General features: G+C 39.7%; 1 protein-coding gene across 1 annotated transcript in view; it reads right to left on the bottom strand.

The window, feature by feature from the left end:
* LOC126273459 (uncharacterized) overlaps positions 1–21963 on the bottom strand; it is a 232339-nt gene that overhangs the window by 102951 nt on the left and 107425 nt on the right. Inside the window, exons 5-9 of the mRNA XM_049977016.1 lie at positions 11051–11166; positions 10674–10850; positions 1285–1415; positions 988–1177; positions 7–108 (exon numbers count right to left, since the gene is read on the bottom strand). Of these exons, the coding sequence (XP_049832973.1) occupies positions 7–108; positions 988–1177; positions 1285–1415; positions 10674–10850; positions 11051–11166 (716 nt within the window). The remainder of the gene's footprint in view (positions 1–6; positions 109–987; positions 1178–1284; positions 1416–10673; positions 10851–11050; positions 11167–21963) is intronic.

Genomic DNA, 21963 nt, shown 5'->3' with positions numbered 1-21963 from the left:
AATTACCTGCTGATTTTTCTGCAGCGACTTCAATTCAAGGATGTACACTGTAAAACAAGTGTCGCCTAGAAATCCAAGAATCTTCACCTTCTCTTCATCAGATTTCTCCTGCAAGAAATAATGCATGTATTAACTTCACATTGAAGAAGGATTTATATCTTTCACCCAGTATCTCCAAAATTACATGTGCATCATCTACTCCAGTGAAAGATATGGGAGGGGGTGGGGGGAAGAACGGTAGCAGCTTCCTACTGAGCTCCACTGGGTTTACACAGGGCCAAAGTTTAAATCTGATTCACTCTATATCATTTTGAAACACTACATATACACATCACTCAATGATATTTACCTGTGTCTAACATATTTATTTCCATTTTGTAGTCTAATCTCTCTCTTTGTGTAACCAGTTTTTTGGAGGGACAAAATGAGAGAAAGTTATTATCAAGAAAAGTAGTTCACAAAATACTGAAATTTTCTGTGCTCTTAGGTGTCTGAGAGCCTCCCTCAAACATTTTCAAAAGAGCACCTGCGTACTCCCGTTTTTGCTTAAGTAATATCCACACAGTTTTAAAAATGTCACATGTATGGGAAGCAATGTTTACAAAGTGTACATATTAAATTAAGGTATTTCTGGCACTATTTGCAAAAGTTGAAAATTATTTTTCCAGTACATGAATGAGTACCTGATTTTTTGTTTACACACTTTTATCTTTTCCATCCTATCTAACGCACAAAATTAACTCAATAAACAAACAAAAGTAAGTATGAGCATTGTAATAAATAAATAACTACATACTATGATGATGTAAATAAAATAGAAAGAAACTTCCACATGGGAAAAATATATAACTACATACTATGTGATAAATAAAATCAACAATCTTTTCTCCATTCAGAGGAACATCTGCAAATTTGGCAAAGCCTCCTCTGAATTGATCTTGCAATGCTATTTCCAAAATGTATTGTTCAAATGCACTAACTATTTACCTTCTCAGCTCTGGTGAGCATTGCAATTCTTTCTTTCCCCACAGCAAGGGCCTTTTTTGTTTTCTCAGCGTCTGCCTGTTGCCAAGCACATTTCAAATACACATCAATGCCTCTACTGCTATCAATACGGCAGGGATCCAAGACATACAATGTACGACCAGCAGATTCGATGGCTGACCATAGTCTCGCACTGTAAGAACGTTGAAATTAGCTTATTCAATAACTGCAGTGACTAAACTATGCTAAGTTTAATAATCATTAATAACACATGCAATACGCAAATCAGCAGGAACACACCTGTATGGTTCATAATATTGTAGTTCTGCAACTAAAAGTTCGTTGATATCACAGTTATCCATGTTCACCCCTGGAAATTCTGAACATACAGCTTCCTCCTCATCAACAAGGATATGAAAGAGATTGCATTTCTGGAAGCAGAAACATCAATTACATTAGTATAGACCATTTAATTTCCTGGAAACCCTCCAGTTGCAGGAAAAAATAGTAGATACAGGAAGTTTCCTGTATTAATAGGAAGGTAAAATGCTTTTCTCTTTGCATGATATCATTTGCCAAAATTTGAAATCTCAAACCGTTTATGAGATTTGAGGGATGTTATAGATATGTCACTCTCGCTGTATCATTTATGACCGAGTAGAAATGAGTGAGGTACATACAATCCATTTTCGCAAGACTGGAGAGAGATAAGATCTCCTGACAAGTTTAAAGAAAGATTCAATATGCTGCCTTTCTTAAGAAGCAAAGAACGACCTAACATGCACCAACTGTGAATTCATAGCAACACCTATTTTTCATTGTGAACTATTCAAATTTCGAGCAGACGGTTACTTAATTTAAAAATATTACAATAACTATGATCAACAAAATGATAAACAGTTCCTTAAATGTAACTTTCTGAACTCGGTCTGGCACACAGTTTTAATCTGCCAGGAAGTTTCATATCAGCGCACACTCCACTGTAGAGTGAAAATTTCATTCTAGAAAGTTCCTTAAATGATAGGCAATTCATTATGAAAGGGATGAATGAGGCTATGAGTCGAAAAAGATCTTTTTATTATTTTTTTACCAAACAGCCTTTACAATTCCTCAGAAAGACTGCAGAGTAGATGGATGTTAGCACTGCCACATTCTAGGGAGTATGCCACTTGCTTGTCAAATCTGAAATTGTATGAGAGCTTCAGCATGAAAACTAGCCATCCCCTCTCCTTGCTATCCAACAGTCAAGCATCCCACCTAGCAAACTCACCGTGAACCTTACTCTGCATGTGATGGGCTTCTGGTACTGAACTACAATATCATCAGTCCACTGTTAAGAAAACAAGCCCTAAAAGGAATATGGTCACCAGCTTGCCTTTAAGGCCATCTGGTCATATTTCCATTGCATGTATAAATGGTAAATAGAGGTTCTTGGAGCAACAAGAATTCTTGAGGTTACACTAGTTACACAAGATATAAAGTGAATTTAGGGTAAAGTTGGCTTGCAGGCCAGGGAGGGGGGGAATGATGCTCCTCAAGGCTTGTATAGGATGAGAGGTAATACCCCCACCCTCTAACGGCCATCCCTCCGCCAACTTAATACAGTGATGAAATAAACAAAATCCCTCTACACTGGTGGAGGGGAAGTCAATACAAAATTAAGTGGGTGGTACTAACATCATAGTAAAGATCAAAAAGGCACAGGTAATTTCAGCCAGCAGGAGGCAACCCTCTCCCAACTGCTTCACCCCTGAGATGGTACAGTACAGAACAGTTCAAGTCTGGGCTGAAACCCACTCTCCCTGTGGAAGCCTAAAAGCTGTTAAACTGTTTCTTCTTCATCAGCCAGGATTAGGTATATAGAATCCGTAAGGTCCTGCATTTGTCAGAGTGTTGTAAAAGGAAGAACAGAGTCCACTAGAATGTGAGCCAGTGTCATAAAGGTGCCACAGGTATGCTGGAAACTAGAAAGGTTGTGGGATTGTCACGATTACAAAGATTACGCCCTCGGTCAGATGAGTGTCTCTTAACACAGAGGTGGTATAAAATTGTGGACTCCATCAGCAAAGAAAGGAATAAGGAACACCACACAGCAATGGTCTCCGCAGTGGCATGCATTTTTGTTAGGAGGAGGGTGAGCCCATCACTCTCTGTTTAAGCTGCAAAAGAATGCCTGTCACAGATGGAATCATACATGAGGGCTCAGTATCCCCATTGTCAGAATCAGTTGTGAGGTCACTCTCCTGGCTAAATGATTAGACATCTCATTCATGGGAATCCCTATATGAAGTACAGGGATGATGGGCGAAGTTTAAACTGGTTGTGCATCGCACTCTGGAGAATGGATTAAGAACATGGCATCATTAGACACCCATGCAAATTCCCATATGTCGGACAACGAAATAGGCATTCATGCCACAGGAAAGCAGCTGAAAGAATCCCAGTTCGGTTTTACAGAGAGTGCTCCGAGGCATTATCCCCTTACTTAGCTTTCATTTATTATAGTCCTCTTGCCCAGTGAAAGGTTCCCAGAAACTGGCAAAATGACACGACTCCGGTATAGACGAAGGGTCAACAGACCTACAACATTACAAACCAATACCCTTAACTTCAGCTTAAGGCAAAATTCTTGAGCATATTTAGGCTCACATACAATAAATTTTGTGAAAAGAGATAAGCTTCTAGCCACAAATCACCAGGGTTTTAGAGATCACCACTCATGTGAAAATCCGCTTGCCTTTTCTCTGACAATATCCTGTGAACCGTGCTTGGAGGGCAACAGCAGATTCCACATTCCTAGATTTCCAGAAAGCATTTGACACAGTACCATACTACACACTGTTAAAGGTCTGAGCATACAGAATGTGTTCCCACATATGTGAATAGCTTCAGTACTAATGAGTAGTTTGAGTAACAGAATCCAGTACATTGTCCTGGGTGGTGAGCGAATATGAAACGATCAGATAGCATTATTGGCCAAGGGACCTTGTATGGTGGTGTTCGGCCACCTTGTGCAAGTCTTTCTGTTAGATGCCATTTTGGCATATCTCAATGAGTCAAAGAATAGGAGCAGACTTGATTAGAATACCACACACACCCAGTCCTCAAGCAAAAAAATTCTCCAACATGGCTGTGAATTTAACCTCTGACTCCATGATCTAGAGGCAGCGATGCTAGCCATGAGCTGTGGATGGTAAGTAATCATCAGAGACAAAGGAACCATCAGGAGTACCCCAGGAAAATGTCAATGGACCACTCTTGTTTGTTTACAGATATGGTAAGCAACAATCTCCGACTGTCTGCTAATGGCATGGTACTGAACGGAAATGTTGTCAAGTGACAGTAGGATGACACAGGACGACTCTGATAGAATTTTTATATGGTGTGATGAATGAAGTTAATGCAAATTAGTAGGGAAAACAATCTTGTAATTTTCAAGTAAAGTATTGGTGAAGTGCTGCCTGAAAGTTAATGAAATATCTATGTGTAACACCGCAAAGTTATGTTAACATTGCAAACAACCTTGCCATGGTGGGGCAGCTTGCATACCTCAATGATTCAGTTAACAATACTGTAGGTGCAACCACAACAGAGGTGTACCTGTTGAGAGGGCGAAAATGAGTGCTTCCTGAAGAGGGAAAGCAAAAATGGGTGCTTCATGAAGAGGAAAAACAGCATTTTCAGTAATTGCACGTGGAGAAATGCATGTCAAGTAAGTGGATTAAGAACATAGCATCATTAGACACCCACAAAAATTCCCATATGTAGACACAGAAACAGGCATCCAAGCGGCAGGAAAGCAGCTGAAAAAGTTGGACGAATGACTGATTTGGCCTTGCTGTGCAGGTACTGCAAACAGCTGAAAGCAAGGAGAAGCACATATGTAATTTTTCCTGAAGGTATGCAGCGCTACTGTGTGGTTACATAATGATGGTGTCCTAATGGATAAAATATCCAAAGGTAAAAATAATCCCGCATTCAATTTCCACGCAGGGACTACTCAGGAGGATGTCTTCATCAGAAGAAACAAAACTGGCTTTCTACAGGTTGGAGTATGGAATTTTAAATCCCATAGTTGGGCAGGTAGGATAGAAAATTTAAAAAGGGAACAGATAGGATTAAAACAGATGAAGTGGGAGATAGTGAAGTTCGGTGGCAGGAGGAACAGGACTTCTGGTCAGACAAGTACGGGGCAATAAATACAAATTCAAATACAGGGCATGCGGGAGAAGGTGTAACAATGAATAAGAAAATAGGAATGTGGGTACGCCACTATGAACTAGACAGTGAACACAGAATTGCAGTCAAGATGAACACACAGCCAGCAACCACCACAGTACTACAACTTTATATGTCAACTAACCCCACAGATGATTAATAGATTGAAGATATGTACAATAAGATAAATAGTTGAGGGAGAAGAAAATTTAACTGTGATGGAGGACTGGAATTTGATGGTAGGAAAAGGAAGAGAAATAAAAATAGTAGTTCAATATGGGCGGGGAGAAAGGAATGAAAGAGAAAACCACCTAGTAGAATTTTGCACAAAGTACAATTTAATTAATGCTAAAATTTAGTTTAAGAATAGTGAAAGAAGGTTGCATATGTGGAAGCGACCTGGAGACACTCTGAGGTTCCAGATTGATTATATAATGGTAAAACAGAGACTTCAAAACTAAATTTTAAACTGTAAGACATCTTCAGCGACAGATGCAGACTTTGACCACACTTTACTGGTTGTGAATTGCAAATTAAACCTGAAGAAATTTCAAGGTGGTACAAAATGAAGGAGATGGGACCTGGAGAAGTTGAAAGAACCAGAGATCATTGATAGTTTCGGAGGTGGTATTAGGAAATGATTGACTACAACAGGGGAAAAGAATACAGTACAAGACAAACGGGCAGCTGTCAAAGATGAAATAGTGAAGGCAAGCAGATGGTCAAAGAGGTAAAAAGACATGGTCTAGAAGATGTCCTTGGATATCACAGGAGATACTGACTTTAACTGATGAAAGGACAAAATGTCAAAATGTAGCAAAATGAAGCAGGCACCTAAGAGAACGGAAATATCTAAAACATGCGATTAACAGGAAGTGCAAAATGGCTAAGTAGGAGTGGCTTGAGGACGAATGTAAGGATATTGAAAAAGACAGATACCACCTAGGAGGAAATTAAAGAGACCTTTGAAGGAAGGAGAAGCAGCTGAATGGATATCAAGAGCTTAGGTGGCAACACAGTACTACGCAAAGAATGGGAAGCTGAAAGGTGAAAGGAGTATACAGAGGGGCTATACGAGGGAGATGAACTTGGAGGCAATATTATAAAAGGGAAGAGGATGTAAATGAAGATGAGATGAGAGATATGTATTGCAAGAACAACCTGACACATCACTAAATGTAGACTAAGGGTCGAAAAGAAGACAACCGAGCGGTCAGTTTGCCAGTGTGACCCCAGTGTCATCGGCAAGCCTGTCTGAATCAACTTAAGACCTGTTGTCAGTCCAGCCGTCTCTAGCCCTGTCCAGACCGACCCTCCTGCCGTTCCCAGTTCTGCAATGACGTTGGTATTGTCAGTTCGTCTGTAGCTGGCCTGTCCCAGCCAGCCCTTCTGTCGTCGATCATCCTGTCAACGTCACTGACAGCTGTCTCACCCATCTTGCAGTCGCCGGCCCTGTCTGCCAGCCCTCCTATCATCATCACTGCAACTGTCTCTGACAAAGTCAATTCAGTTGTCAGTCCATCTGTCGTTGGCCCAGTTCCAGTTGTCCCTCAAGTCTCTGTGTTGCTCACTCTTGGAAGTTTCTCCACATGTTCCACCAATGTCTAGCCTTCCCCATCACTGCCTACGGTGGAGGCCAGTCGCTGTTCCCCTCAATGGACGTATCATGCTTATTTTGTTGGAATCATTTTCTTGTGTTAGAGTTTCACTTCTTTATTTTTATGAGCCTAGTGCTGAGCTTTTGTGAAGATTCTGTACTATTCTCATGTATCAGAAGTCATGGGTCGAACATCCTACGCTCAGAAATCTTCTTAAGTGACTCTTGCATTCTTCTTCGGCTGTTATACACTTTCCAATGTTCTTATATATGCATAGTGTTTTGTTCAGTTTCATGTGCATGGAATTCAAGGTACTGCTAATGCATTTTTCTGGTCAATTCCCAGACATGTTTTCCTTTTGCTGACTGTACTGTTCATTGATCAATTTCCCTGGACAGTCAGTGCTGCCCCCGTCCCCATCTTCCGTGGCTCCCAATTGTTGTTCCTTACTAGAAGGTGTGTAAATACGCAAAATAAGCCAACAAATTTATCTTTAGATCAACAGAGCGACAGACGCTTCTCGAGGAATAACGAGCTGAACTGAGTTTCTTGATTAGTTTATCTACAAGTTTATTCAATTTTAACTCTTTACAAAAACGGCACTATGGAATTTTAGAAAAGTTTTTCATCTAGTGTATTACGATTAATGTCTGCTTCTGGTGTTATCATCCCTATATTGACGATACAAATTTGCGTAATAAGAGGACATTGTGAGACTAAGGCTTAAACTGTTAGCTGTGGACCTGTAATAGGTCAGTTCAGCTACCATCTGAGCTGTGTCTGCTATGGTAACCCTTGATTGGTATGTTTGTGTCATCACAAAACATTACAATTTTTGAACCACCCATTCCACTGGTAAACAGCTATTCAGAGCAATCATCGTTGTGTTAACTTCTTGGAGTAGCTTCATTAACCTGGAACTCTAATCTTCCACAGTCTATGACTACTTGTAATGCCTGTAAGAAGTTCCACCCTAGGATAATGTTATGCCTACAGTAAGGTAAAACAACAAATCTGAAAAACTGTGTTCTGTCATCGGTAGTTACCCTCATGACACAAATTCCTGTCCGTTGGAGCTACTTCCCTTAGGGGGAAAAAGGACAAGTGTACACTCTCGCGCGCGCGCGCGCACACACACACACACACACACACACACACACACACACACACACACACACACACACACACACACACATCCATATGCACATACACAGACACAAGCAGACATATGTCTGCTTGTCTGCTTGTGTCTGTGAATGTGCGGATGGATATGTGTGTGTGTGTGTGTGTGTGTGTGTGTGTGTGTGTGTGTGTGTGTGTGTGTGTGTGCGCGCGCGAGTGTACACCTGTCCTTTTTTCCCCCTAAGGAAAGTCTTTCTGCTCCCGGGATTGGAATGACTCCTTACCCTCTCCCTTAAAACCCACATCCTTTCGTCTTTCCCTCTCCTTCACTCTTTCCTGAAGAAGCAACCATCAGTCGCGAAAGCTAGTAATTCTGTGTGTGTGTTTGTGTGTTTTGTTCATTGTGCCTGTCTGCCGGCGCTTTCCCGCTTGGTAAGTCTTGGAATCTTTGTTTTTAATATATTTTTCCCATGTGGAAGTTTCTGTCTATTTTATTTACATAGCTTATATAAAAGTTTTAATCATAAACCTAATTTGAGACACATTACCACATCAGTATCTGAAAGTATTTGTATAGAGTGTACCCATGTATGGAAGTGAAACGTGGACGATAAATAGTTTGGACCACAAGAGAATAGAAGATTTCGAAATGTGGTGCTACAGAAGAATGTTGAAGATTAGATGGGTAGATCACATAACTAATGAGGAGGTATTGAATAGAAGAGGAGCTTGTGGCACAACTTGACAAGAAGAAGGGACCGGTTGGTAGGACATGTTCTGAGGCATCAAGGGATCACCAATTTAGTACTGGAGGGCAGCGTGGAGGGTAAAAATCGTAGAGGGAGACCAAGAGATGAATACACTAAGCAGATTCAGAAGGATGTAGGCTGCAGTAGGTACTGGGAGATGATGAAGCTTGCACAGGATAGAATAGCATGGAGAGCTGCATCAAACCAGTCTCAGGACTGAAGACCACAACAACAACAATGTGCAATTGTGACTTAAAGAACTTATTTGTAATCAGATGGTTTTCACTAGGAGTTTTATAGTGTAGTCTGTGTTTAGTTCAATTAAACATTATGTTTTCAGCTCAGTTTGCTTTGCAATGTCTGTCAACCTCAATGTTTGTTAATACAGTGACAATGAAACCAGAATTGTGTGTACATCATTCCATTAATTACATCAGGTGTGAAAGTTTATTGACATTAATAGCATTAGAACTTACTGTATGACACTGTGCCAAAACACTCCGCATACATGACTGTCCCTTGTTTCCATACAAGCAACATATCATTTGGTGTCTTCCATCCTACTTTCTTCTTCTTCACAAAAGCAAGTTACCATTTGGCATTTTTCTCCTTCCCTTATAACCAGTTGCCTTACATTAGGATCTTGGTAAGCGCTTAAAAGATAAATTTAGATCCAGCGTACATGTAAATGGGTTATTTCCACAACTAATAACGAAACTCCTTGTGAACACATTCTGCATTAGAGGTGGCTCTGGTACCCTCATAACTTGTCACCCTAAGAGGCCTCTTGTGTCACTTGGGCCTTAAACCAGCTCTGACTGGGTTGTATTATCTCAGTAAAATAGACATTGGTTAAGTACACCATGTAATCCCAAGTGTTGTATAAAGTGACATGGTGGAATCCTTTTAGCAATTTTCCTGGAAAATACTAATGGATGCTTGGTGTGCGAGATTCATTGATACTTTTGTATACACTGATATATTGACAATGGAGACCATAAGAGAAAAAATGTATAAATTTGGACTTGCATTCCCGTCTGTTAAGGTGATGGCTTTTGCATAGCCTTACTGGAACTAAGGTGGTGGTGATTTCGAAGACATGATGTCTCCATTGAACTGTTACACAGAATCCAGAATAAAGTACCAGTCATGTGAGCATAGTCAACAAAAACAACTAATACTTCACAATAAAAGCAAATTTAGTGAGTACATACAAAGCTGAACTATCTACCTCAGCAGAGAACACGCTCTAATTTCTTCCAGAAATTTACTAAACTTAAATATAAATGATTGCAGGAGATGAAATCGTAACAGTGTCCTGTACACCACCACACAGTGACTGCAACCACTACAACACAATGACACACAGCAAAAAGGCAGTATGTGTAACAGGAGTACAAAGAATTTCAGCTCCAGAAGCTAAATACAGGACAGTCATACTTTGTTCTTGTCATTTCATTGATTTCTCAAACGAGTTTCCTTTCGATAAATATTAAAAAAGAGAGGGAAGAAAAATTAAACATAAAAAAAGCACATAACTAAAAGTGATGAATGTACCAACAATACAAAAACTCAGTAAAGAAACTATACTCTGGATTCAAAACAAGAGGACATAAAACAAGAGGAAGAAGGAGAAATTAAGGCTGTGTCAATGCGACAAACTTAACTGACTGCAAAGTAATATATTACAAAATGCAAAAATAACATAAGAAATAAATAGGTAAAAACGTAAACTGAAAAAACATAACATTTGAAATAAAAAAAAAAGTTGTTTCATCTTTCTTATAGATACACTGCTTTACTGATCATACAACCAATGTTGAATTAGCACTTCCTGTAATTTTAATCTTCAACATGGCATCCATCATCATCCCCCCCTGTGCATGTCACTTTTGTCATGGAAGATGCAAGATTTAATATGAATATCTTTCCACACTTTGCTAGATAATTAGCTGACTTTTTTTCAATAGTAATTCAGACTTGAAAGGCAATAATGCTATACCTGAATCTCCATATTGTTGGATGAGACACATTTTAGCTTCACCCACAATTGAAATATCTTATCACGGTCATTTGGAAAATTGAGCAGACAAACTGCACAAATTCTTAAACCTCCTTTGATGTCATGTTGTTCTATCGCACATTGAATAGAGTAAATTCCACTGTTTAAGTCTGCTCCCTGTAAAAAAAAAAATTATATATATATATATATATATATATATATATATAATGATGGCAAGGAAAAACCATTTTCAAGTACTACAACAACATAAGTTCTCTCTACTGATTACTGGTACCTCAGTCCCTTAAACGTAATTACGGATTAAATTTAAAATGGAAGATGGGAAGAGACTTTTGACAATTTATGAAATGGCATACCTTCACAGGAGATCCAAGTCTCAAACATATTTTGAAAAAGTTGAAGAAAACTGGTTTTGAGTATAAACGGTAACCAGCATTCAAAAGCAAAGCTGCAGTGTTGTAGTAAACCGGCCCTGGAAAAGTAAAACTACTTAGAATTATCAAAACATATTTGTAAATATTCTTCTGGTAATACTACTGAAAACAAATGTATGTACATCCATGCTCATGAACAAAGAATTAGAAGTACATAATAAAACACAAGACTTCTGTTTCATTGTTATCCAGAGCTATTGTGAGCACAAGAATTTTGTTGCAGTGGTCATAATAAATCAAAATAAATTACTCTGTGCTAAAAGAATGACTGTAAATAGTAAATATTCCACTATAATACCTTTTTATGTGTTTGTGAGTGACTTTTGTCATGTTAGCACAATTGCTACCAAAAACAGATTCTCATCTTGCGCACCACTTGTTGAAGTGCATTACGTAAGTATGTATTTGCATAATGTAGTTATCTGAGACTTCTTTCAAAATTTTAGCCAAACTCCAAAACATCACAGGATTTGTCACATGTTTAGTAGTGGTATGAGCTTCATATACACTTACCTGTTAGAGCACCACACCTGTATGCTCATATGGTTTCTAGTGTTGTACTATGAAACAAGGCAGGAAGATCTTAATGACCCACTGACAACAAAATTATTTAATATGCAGAAAAGCTCACATTGAGGAAGAAATGAGCCTCTTTCCTCTCGTTGTAATCTTCCAAGTTATTATCTTGAGCAATTTAAAGAAACAACAGAAAACCTAAATTTGGATGGTTCCATGGGTATTGATCCACCATGTTCCAAACATATTCTAATGTCTTACCAGTAAGTTACCTCACTCAATGTTAGATTACAAAGTACTAGAAACTGGTATGATTTGCCGTTTTTACAGCTCTTAATGAATGAGGAATCCTTGAGCATTTTAGTTAAGGGATTGACAGTTACGAAAAGGAATGAAGCTTCAATTCAGGAAAGTAGCAGGGAACAAGTAAACAAAAATATTTTTTCTGTTGCTTGTAATTTTGGAAAACACTGAAGTTACCTGAACAGCAGTTATGTTGGTCATCCAATAAAATAATTTCAGGTCCCTCCTACTCAAAACGAATGATCAGCTGCTGCTGCCACCTTTTTATAGTAACAGTGTGTCCTCTGTTGCGAGGTGTGTTTCATGAGTTTATCCCACAAGTATGAGGCATAGGCCAGATTTTCTTCATTTTAGGATTGCAGTCATTGTCTGGATCATGTACTGTTGTTGCAAAAATGTAAGAAACCTTTCAGTTGCTTGAATCTGTAGGTGGTCATTCTTTTTTAGGAGGAGGGAACTGAAATTATTTTATTGGGTGACCAACATAACTGTTGCTAGTGCCACTGCCATGATTGAGCATTCACTGCTCTGAACTTGAACTGCATACATTCATGATGTCCTACACATAATCTTCAGTATACACCACAAAAAATTCCAATTTGACATTAAGTCTTTCGTGTTAAGTGAGTGAGCTAAAAGTGAATATGTAGTATATTTTTCTGAACAAAGGATATTGTTTGATAAGTAACAGTATTCATATGTTCCCATTGCTAGCAGATATTTTGGTAACTAATAGAAGAGACTTTTATGACATGGTGAAGTTGAACAATAAAGACAAGCCACTAGCAAAGATGAGCAAAAGTTTGAACAGAGCAGATACTGTGTCTCTCCAATGACATAAAGGAACATGGCTGCTCTGAAAGGACAAGAGAGATACTGCACAGTTCAGTTCAGCACAGTACATAATGCCGACAAGTAGAAAACCATTCAAAAAAAATGATGAAACTAGTTGTTGACTGCACCAATATTAGGCTGTATTAGATAATATCCATGAACACCTATTATATTACTTTCTGTCCAGAAAGTAAGGAACAAAGTACAACAAATATTTCTTCTTCATTTGTAGTTAACACTGTAGTGACACATTGGCCTGTCAAAATCAAATTCACGTTACTTGTAACTGAACTGACTCCCACACAAATGTAAACACAAGAATTTATAATTTTGCTGCTGTCACTACATTGACAACAAAACATATGATGAAATGCTATTTGTAGAAATTCTAAAACCTATTAAAGTGATTTTATGTGGCAGGCCTTTAGAGCAAACATAGTTTATAAACAACGTGAAATTTTGGCTGCAAGAATGGATCATGAATTGATTAACCATTTTATTATCTCAGCATGAAACAAAATTTTTTGATGATGATGACGACGACGACGACCGTGTTCACACAACCACAGAGAATGTCATTTCCAATGTTATAATGTAGTGGCACATTTCCTACTAAAGGCCACAAAGTACCTGGAGTTCTACACAAAAGTGAACAGGATTGATGACATTAATTGACAATCATGTTTCTTTGCCAAAGGGATGTCACCCAAGTCATTTCAACAAACAGAGATTTGGAACACAGTGAGTGCCAAATTTCTTGCAAATCTGTTTGGATCCAGTCAGTTATCTAAATACAATTGCTAAATCAATTATGGCTGGTGAAAGACGTAAAGAATGCAGAGGGAGTGATCACAAGAAAGATATATTTGCAGCAAAGAGAAAGGAGTTTTTAGGTTCATCTCAAGCCTGAAGTGTTCTTGAGAACAGAACGCTCTTAAGTTGTTCAAAATGTATAATGCAGGTGGTGGTGGTGGTGGTGGTGGTGGAGGATTGTGTGTTGAAAGGGACTAAACTACTGGGTCATCAGTTCCTCCATTTCATGAGAGAAATGCATAAAAAGTTAAAGAGTGAAAAAGTGGGTCTTTGACTGGCTTATATAGTTGAAGTCACAAAGATTTTGAAAAAGAGTATGACAGTAGTGTGACAATAGGTAAAAGGAAACAGAGATAACCCAGGCAGCATCTTGCAAAAGAGGTTCTAAATGCACAATAAGGTGAGGGGGTGAAGAAAGTAACCTGCACTCACATACGGGTACCTGCCACAGGGGGAAGTTCTCCCCCGCACAACCACCCGTAACACATTTCTCTCAGGAAATGTAACACTTTGGTAGTAGCTGTCTCGCCATCTGCAACCATCTGATATAGCCAGGTAGGTAAGCTGAGAGCGTGCTGAAGATCAGCCAGCAGGGCACACTCAACAAAACTATGCACTAACGTCAGTAGACTATCACTGTTACAGGGACGACGATCTTCCCGGTGCAGAAGGAACTTGGGGGTGAGTCACATGTGGCCAACACTTAGTCGGCACAACACAATGGCATCTTTCCAAGAGGACCTCTTAATTCTCTTCACTTGTTCAGCGTCATAGTAGCCTGCTATTCCCATTCCCAGGGCCTCAAAATATTACACCAAAGTTGTAATTATAAGTTCGGTATTATAACATCCAGTTGACCTCTTGTAGTTGCTTTTTTAGCTAGACAGTCAGCAGTTCATTTCCTGGAATGCCTATGTGGCTTGGTGTCCAGATGAAGGTCATTGTCTTTCCAAAGCTGTAGAGGTCAACCAGTAGTCCTGAATGTTGACAATCAAAAGATTTTTGGGATAACACAGGGATATGCCTTTTAACAACTCATGGAATCACAGCAGATCAGAAAGTTTGTTGTGCTTTCCATGTCCTCTTGCATGTCCGATCTGTCAATATCCATGTAGATGCATACTGAACTAGAATAATCATGGAGGATCGAACGAAACAGGTGTCAGATAAGGGTAGGATCAGCTTCCTTCTTGGAATCACAAAAAGAAGTCCATCCTATCACTGGACAGGGTGCTGACCATGGGAGGTAAGCATCTGATGAGATTGGGACTGTGTAATTAGACAGAAGCTGCTGTCATCTAATCTGCAGTGGTGGGACACTAGCTTCCACCAGGAGGCTGTCAACAGGGTTTGTATGGAAGGCACCCATTGCCAACCCCATGCCAGTTTGGTGTACAGCATCCAGCAAAGTTTGGAATGGATGGTGCTGCCAACCCACAGGCAACAAATCCATAGAACAAGCAGAACTATGAAGTCTGTGCCCCGCGAGAGGCTTCTTCAGCTTCTTCATGCAAGTTGCTTTGAGTCGGTGGCCATATGGCAGCCAAATTAGCTTGTTGCCAAATAAAATACCTCAGAATTTAAAAGTTTTGACAACTTCAACCGGACACCAAGACAAATTTCTGGGTGCGGGTACACTGTCTGGAGTCAACAAAAATGCACAGCTTTGGATTTTGTAGCTGAAAATTGATAGTCATGATTCAGGGCCCAGTCCTGTACTCTCCATACAGGCCCTGAAGTTGGCTCTCTGTGGTGCTTAGTGTTGCAGAGACACAGTACAGGTAAAGATCATCAACATACAGTGATGGAGAGACTCTGTGGCCCACTGCATTTACGATACCATTGATGGCAAAAGCAAACAGTATTGTACTCAGAACCGGTTCCTGTGGGATTCCAGTGTCCTGTATACATTGGCTGCTGGGAGTCGAGCCTATTTGGACCAGAAAAGTTGGAGATACGGAAAGCTGGATAAAAATGGGTAAACTGCCCTGGAAACCCCCATTCATGCAGTGTAGATGGAAAGTGATGTCATCAGGTGGTACTGTATGCCTTCTGTAGGTCAAAGTATACAGCTATCAGATGTTAGTGGTGTGTAAAAGCATTGTGCACTACAGACGAACCAAATGATCTATGGTGGGCTGGAAAGCCTGAAAGCCACTTTGTAATTGTGATATTTGCGCTCCAGCATAGAAGGCGGTTGATCATTCATTTGAATACCCCACACAGCCCATTTGTCAGAGAGATTAGCCAGTAGTTAGTTGAAATATGTGGATCCTTTCCCAGATTTCTGGGCAGGAACAATAATACATTACTGCCACTGAGCAAAATTCTCCTTACTACAAAACACAATTAAAATGCACAAGGATATGTTTCATGCTGTTCACACGAAGACGTGTGAACATTTGGTTGTGGATTTTGTCAGGTCCAAGGACTGTACCTCAACAGCAAAAGTGCTGTGAAACTGCCATTCCTTAAACGGGATGTCGTATGATAGAAAGCCATGTGCATGAAAGGGTAGCAGGAGGCACTTAGTGAGGTGTTTTCAGGTCAGGAAATGAGCACGGTAATTACTGCAAGCAGACACTTCAGTGAAGTTTGCCACAAAACATTCAGCATATATCACGGGACCAGTGCAGATGTTACGATTAACAAGAATGTCAGGAACCACTGTGGGTTGTGGATGACTGCAAAGTCGGCAGACTTTAGTCCATACTTGGGATAATAGGATGTGGGATCACATAAATGATACATACTGCTCCCAATAGTCCTGCTTCCTTTTCTGTTTTAAAAAATGCGCTTTTGGCTAGAGTCTCTTGAATGCTGCTATATTATTCATAGAAGGATGCTGCTTGTGTCATTGAAGCACCCTTCGGCATTCCCTGATAGCTGTGGCTGTATCTTAGACTACCATGGCACCAGCGGTCATCGAGATGAGCCAGAGGAGCAGAGTATTGTTGCTGCTGCAGCAGTATCCTGTACCACTTTCTCAATATCCTTCGCATGACCGACGGCAAAAGTGGTTGTAGAGGAGAAAGTCTACCAGTCAGCTCCCCGAAGTGACCAAAGCGGAGCATGTTCCAGGTGTCCGAGTGCTGAGAACAATAGAAAAATGGTTGCTCTCACGAAGATTACTATGGATGCACCACTGAAACAGGGGTAAGATACTCAGATTGCAAATTATGAGTTCAACAGTTGTGTGCATTTTGTGTGCCACACTGAAATGTGTTAGAGCTCCAGTGTAGAGTAGGCAGACTTCCAATTCTGAAATACTCAGCCTGTGTGAGACAGTGTCGCCATGCAACAGAGGATTATGGGCATGAAAGTCTCCCAGTAAGAGGAAGGGGATAGGTAACTTTTCCACTAACTCTAACAGCAAATAATAATGGAAAGATCCTATGGGGGTGGATAAACATTAGAGATAGTCATCCAAACCGACTAAAAGACACTAATGGTCATGGCCTCTAGTGCAGTGATAAAAGGCACCTGCTTCCTAAAAATATCAGAGCGTACTAAGGTACAGATCCCACCGGACACACTCAACATTACCACAATTGGTACAGAAGGGTTTGTAGTTTTTCAGAACACTGAGGTGTGTTGCTGTAAACAGTGTTTCCTGAAGCGCTATGCCAATTACAGAATAAGCAGCCAGTAAAAGATTGAATTCAGTCATATGGCGATAGTAACCATTACAGTTCCATTGACGGAGCATTTGTGTCAGGTCTGAGAAAATGGCGAATGGGAAAGATGGGTGTGATTATTCCGCTACCAGATCGCAGCCATGTTATCCATCGTCAATGAGCCTAGGCTCTTGTCTTGAGAGAAGGACACCTTGACAGGTGCCCTCACCCCTGATGATGCCACAGGATGACTAAGCACCTCGGTCCCACTGGTGGTGTGGGTACCACCAGTGCTATAGGGGTAGGGGATATGGGAGCTGACATTCCCTCTCCCAATTTGTGATGCAAACCCTGGAGTATGACCAGGGCCAGGACTGTCGTGTGAGACCTTATCACTGCATAAGGTATGGACTGTGACAACAGTCACAAAATTTGTGACCTTATCAGTTGGATGAAGTCTTTCCGACTTTTTCTTCACATCTTGATATGACAGGTGATCAAGCATTTTATACTCTTGAATTTCTTTTCTGCTTGTTAAAAAGTGATAATTGTGGTGAACAAGGAGGGTGCAGTTCTGCACTGTTGGCACATTGAGGGGTTTGGTCACAACTACTGCCCTTGTGGGATGCCCATCTACATGCCCAATAGATAGCCTCATTCAAACTTTGGGAGGACACGCATTTGATCCTCTGGCAATTAAAATATCTCATCTGAAGGAGGAAAACAAGGCCCGACCTCACACCTATAAACCATGACCTTAATTTCTCAGGTAAAATATTGCTGTCAAAGGCTAGGATAAAAGCTACAGTGTCCACTCTATTATACTTGGGTCCCTTCTGGATGCGGTGAACAAAATGGACTCCATGCCACTACTGATTAGTAAATAGCTCAACATCCATTTCTAGCATTAGGTCCCAATGGAAGATAACTAGCTGAATTCTACTGAGCTTATTCTGAGGAAAATGGTAACCGATGTATCTTCTATCTTGACACAGGCCTGAAGTGATCGTGACTGGTTGGCACGCGATATTTTGATCAGCAAAGATCCATTTCTCATCTTCTCTATTGCTGCAACCTCCCCAAACCAATCAATATTTTCAACGAAAAACAGTCGCTTTGCTACAGCAAAAGAGCCACTGTCAGTTTGGGAATAAACCAAGAACTCAGCGAACTGTCCACTTTCATTTCTCATCTTGAGGCATGGTTAAAGATGAAAATGCCATAGGATAGTAGACCTCTGGATTAAAATCAATATTCCTGACTGTTGGGAGAGCCACAGTTAAGTTAGATCTGTTCCACTGCAGTTAGATCTGTTCCACTGCAGTTAGATCTGTTCCACTGCAGTTAGATCTGTTCCACTGCAGTTAGATCTGTTCCACTGCAGTTAGATCTGTTCCACTGCAGTTAGATCTGTTCCACTGCAGTTAGATCTGTTCCACTGCAGTTAGATCTGTTCCACTGCAGTTAGATCTATTCCACTGCAGTTAGATCTATTCCACTGCAGTTAGATCTATTCCACTGCAGTTAGATCTATTCCACTGCAGTTAGATCTATTCCACTGCAGTTAGATCTATTTCACTGGAGATATCCGTCTTGATGACACACTGCCCGATCGAAGGCTCCCCATGGGCGCAATCCTGCCAATGCAAAGGCCACCTGGGACAGTAGCCACTGCGCAGAGTCCCAGTATACTAGAGTGGTTACGCACCTACTCCTTGGCTGGCATGGAGAGGTTACAGGTGGGGCATCAGCAGTCAATCCCAGCGTTGTCAGAGGGTTACCACCGAGATGGTACGACAAATCCACCACAACGAACTGCTACTGCACCGAATTTCAGGTGCAGAGGTAGATAAACTTCATTGGCAGGTGTAAAAGATAACAGCACACAGTGGAGAGTTAATGCACCACAGTAAGGCATCCTTCCCCAACTGGCCCACACTTCTGTAAAATTTGGAGAGTGGAGGTCAAACCCAAAATGAAGACTAGAATTTAAAAAGCCAAAAAGTGGTGAGGGGGAAAAAGCATTAAAAAAAGTGAAACCTTCAGAAGTCTGAGGAATAGTCAAAATACCAAGGTAAAAATGTGACCAAATAAAGAGACTCCTATTAGTCGCTGCTTACACGCGAGGAAGGGCCGCGAGGCTACTGTAGACCCCGACGCTGCAGGAGGTTATAATGCAAGTGTATTGAGTGAATTACAAGTAAAAAAAGAGGTTCTTTCAGAAAATATTCTGGTCAGAATTTAACTTAACTTTTACAAAACATGCCTCACACATTCGTAGGTACTGCCGTACAGTGATTCCTAGACCAGTTACAGCTTCCCAAAAGCAAAAATCACCAATTATGACTAATCTAAGAGTTCATAGATAAACGGCAAAAACTTTTCATCACTGTATGAGGGAGAAGCTTCATAATTCAACCACCCTGTACTTGAACATGCAGCAGAGTCAGATTTTTCCATCAATGAGGCATACTATTCACATCAAATAAACAATCACACACTCTATGTAAAACGACACAGGTAATAAAAATCCACGTCTACAACTAGACAGAAAATCAAGCTGGCAGAGGTTCTGTTGAGCTAGCTTCAGGTCTCTCTGTGAATGAGTTTTTGAAGATGGCTGTCGATGGCAAAATAAGAAAGCCCACGTACTATATGCTTTGATTTTCTTTATTCCCAAAAAAGCTCCTCAGCAGCTTATGACCATAACATTGTTTTTTTTCCGCAGTAAGAGACCGCTCATGAGTTCTGCTGACAAAGTCTTTGGAGTTTTAGAAAACATCTTCAAAAGAACTCTGAGTTACTGACACCCAAAGATTACCATATTGTTTATAAATCTGTAGGTTCCGCTAATATTTTAGGTGAAGAGTGGAGTGTGATGGACTATAACGCACTTAGTGAATATTTTAAGAAGATGAATGATGTCAGCGACACGAAACTAACTATGTCACAGAAATCAGTCACAGATGAAAATGTCATAGATAAACTAAAAATGGAATCAACCTATCACTACGATAATCCAACCAAGATTTTCAGACCCATTGTAAAAACAAAAATGACGTGCCTAATGCTAAACCATCAGTAACTTCATCATACAGCAGAGTTAGTGAAGCAAAGAAGACTGTTGTTAATAATTTACTACGTAAACAATTTGGGAATGACTCGAGGAGCAATAGGGATTTAGATATCTATACCCACAAAGTCAATGCAATTGCTATGGTAACTGGCAATTAGGAAGAAGTTAATACATAAGATTGCACTTGCTTGGAAGGAGGAGGAGGAGGACTGAACCAGTTTGAAGAGAAACCAACACAATGGCCATTTTGCACATTCCGTGAAATAAAATGTTTAATTAGAAGACTTGATTCTGGAGTAACAGTTTTCTTTAATAACAAAACAAATAAACGTTTAAATAGTATGGTGGTAAAAAAAAAGTGTGTGTGGTGTGTGTGTGTGTGTTCCACATTTCCTCCTAAACTGTTGGACCAATTTCATTCAAACATGGTACACATATGTCTTACTGTCAGGCAACAATTGATGTGGTTATAAGAACCACTTACCTGCCATAGTTCAGGAGATGCGGTAGCAAACAATGAAATGTGTGAAAAATTACTGCATCATGCATGTCATTTAAATTTACTACTTCTTTGATACTAACTTCATTCAAATAAATTTCCCAGAGAGTATCCACATATGCTGCTAAATGCATCTACAAAATTATATCATGGTATCACACACAGCCCAGGAGATATGACATCACAAATACTGCGATCCGAGGAAAAACTGCTGTATCATGTATGACGTTTAAATTTAGTACATCTTTGGTACATACTATATTTGCAACACATTTTGCAGACACTATCCCCGTATGCTGCTGAATGCACCTACAGAAATGTATCATTGTACAAGATATAGTTCAAGAGATACAGCATTATAAACACTGAGCTGTGCAAAAAATGCCATACCATGCATGACGTTTTATACATTTATTCTTTAACACTGAGACACTGCTACAGTCAAGTCAACGTAAGGAAATCCCTGACAACTGGCAGCACTTTTGACGACTTTCAACTGTGAAGCACAAATGGCTGTAGGCGAAAACAATAGCCATCTACAGAGCTATGAAAATATGTTGAAGTAGAAACGTTTACAAAATTCAGTTGTAGATACATGAAGCAGCTGCGCCCAGCATATGGAAACTGTCCAAGATTATGTCACGCTCACTCTACTGCATAATTTCAAAGTGCTTCACGAATACACAAAAATGAAATTTTTTCGATCTAACACTACAAACATAGTTAATTTTTTATTTTCATTTCCAACAGAAAATTGGCAAAATGAAACCCGAGCAATGCCAGGTTTGTCAGCTAGTACCATTACAGAATCATAGAAAAAAAGGCATTGAGAATTATATATGAAAATGGTTAATGTGAACATTTTTATTGTTTAATAACATGGTTTTCAAGAGCAACATGCTGGTTTGATATAAACCCTATTACAATCAACTGTAACCAAGAAGAACATTGTTAACATACTATCATTAGATTGTTTATTGCGAAAAATTTGAGTTTTTAGTAACAGATAATGTTCTATAATAATAATAAAATGATTTTTAGTTATATATTTACCATATTAATCATTCTTTATTTGTATATTTTACAAATTATTGAATCAGTGCACATTAAGTCTGACATTTTTTCCTAAATTTGAAGAACACAACTGCAACCTGATTTCACTTTTTCATATTTCTAG

Source organism: Schistocerca gregaria, chromosome 5 (genome assembly GCF_023897955.1).
Source record: "Schistocerca gregaria isolate iqSchGreg1 chromosome 5, iqSchGreg1.2, whole genome shotgun sequence".
NCBI lineage: Eukaryota > Metazoa > Arthropoda > Insecta > Orthoptera > Acrididae > Schistocerca > Schistocerca gregaria.
The sequence above is the reverse complement of the archived record's forward strand: the minus strand, read 5'-3'. Positions and strand labels throughout refer to the sequence as shown.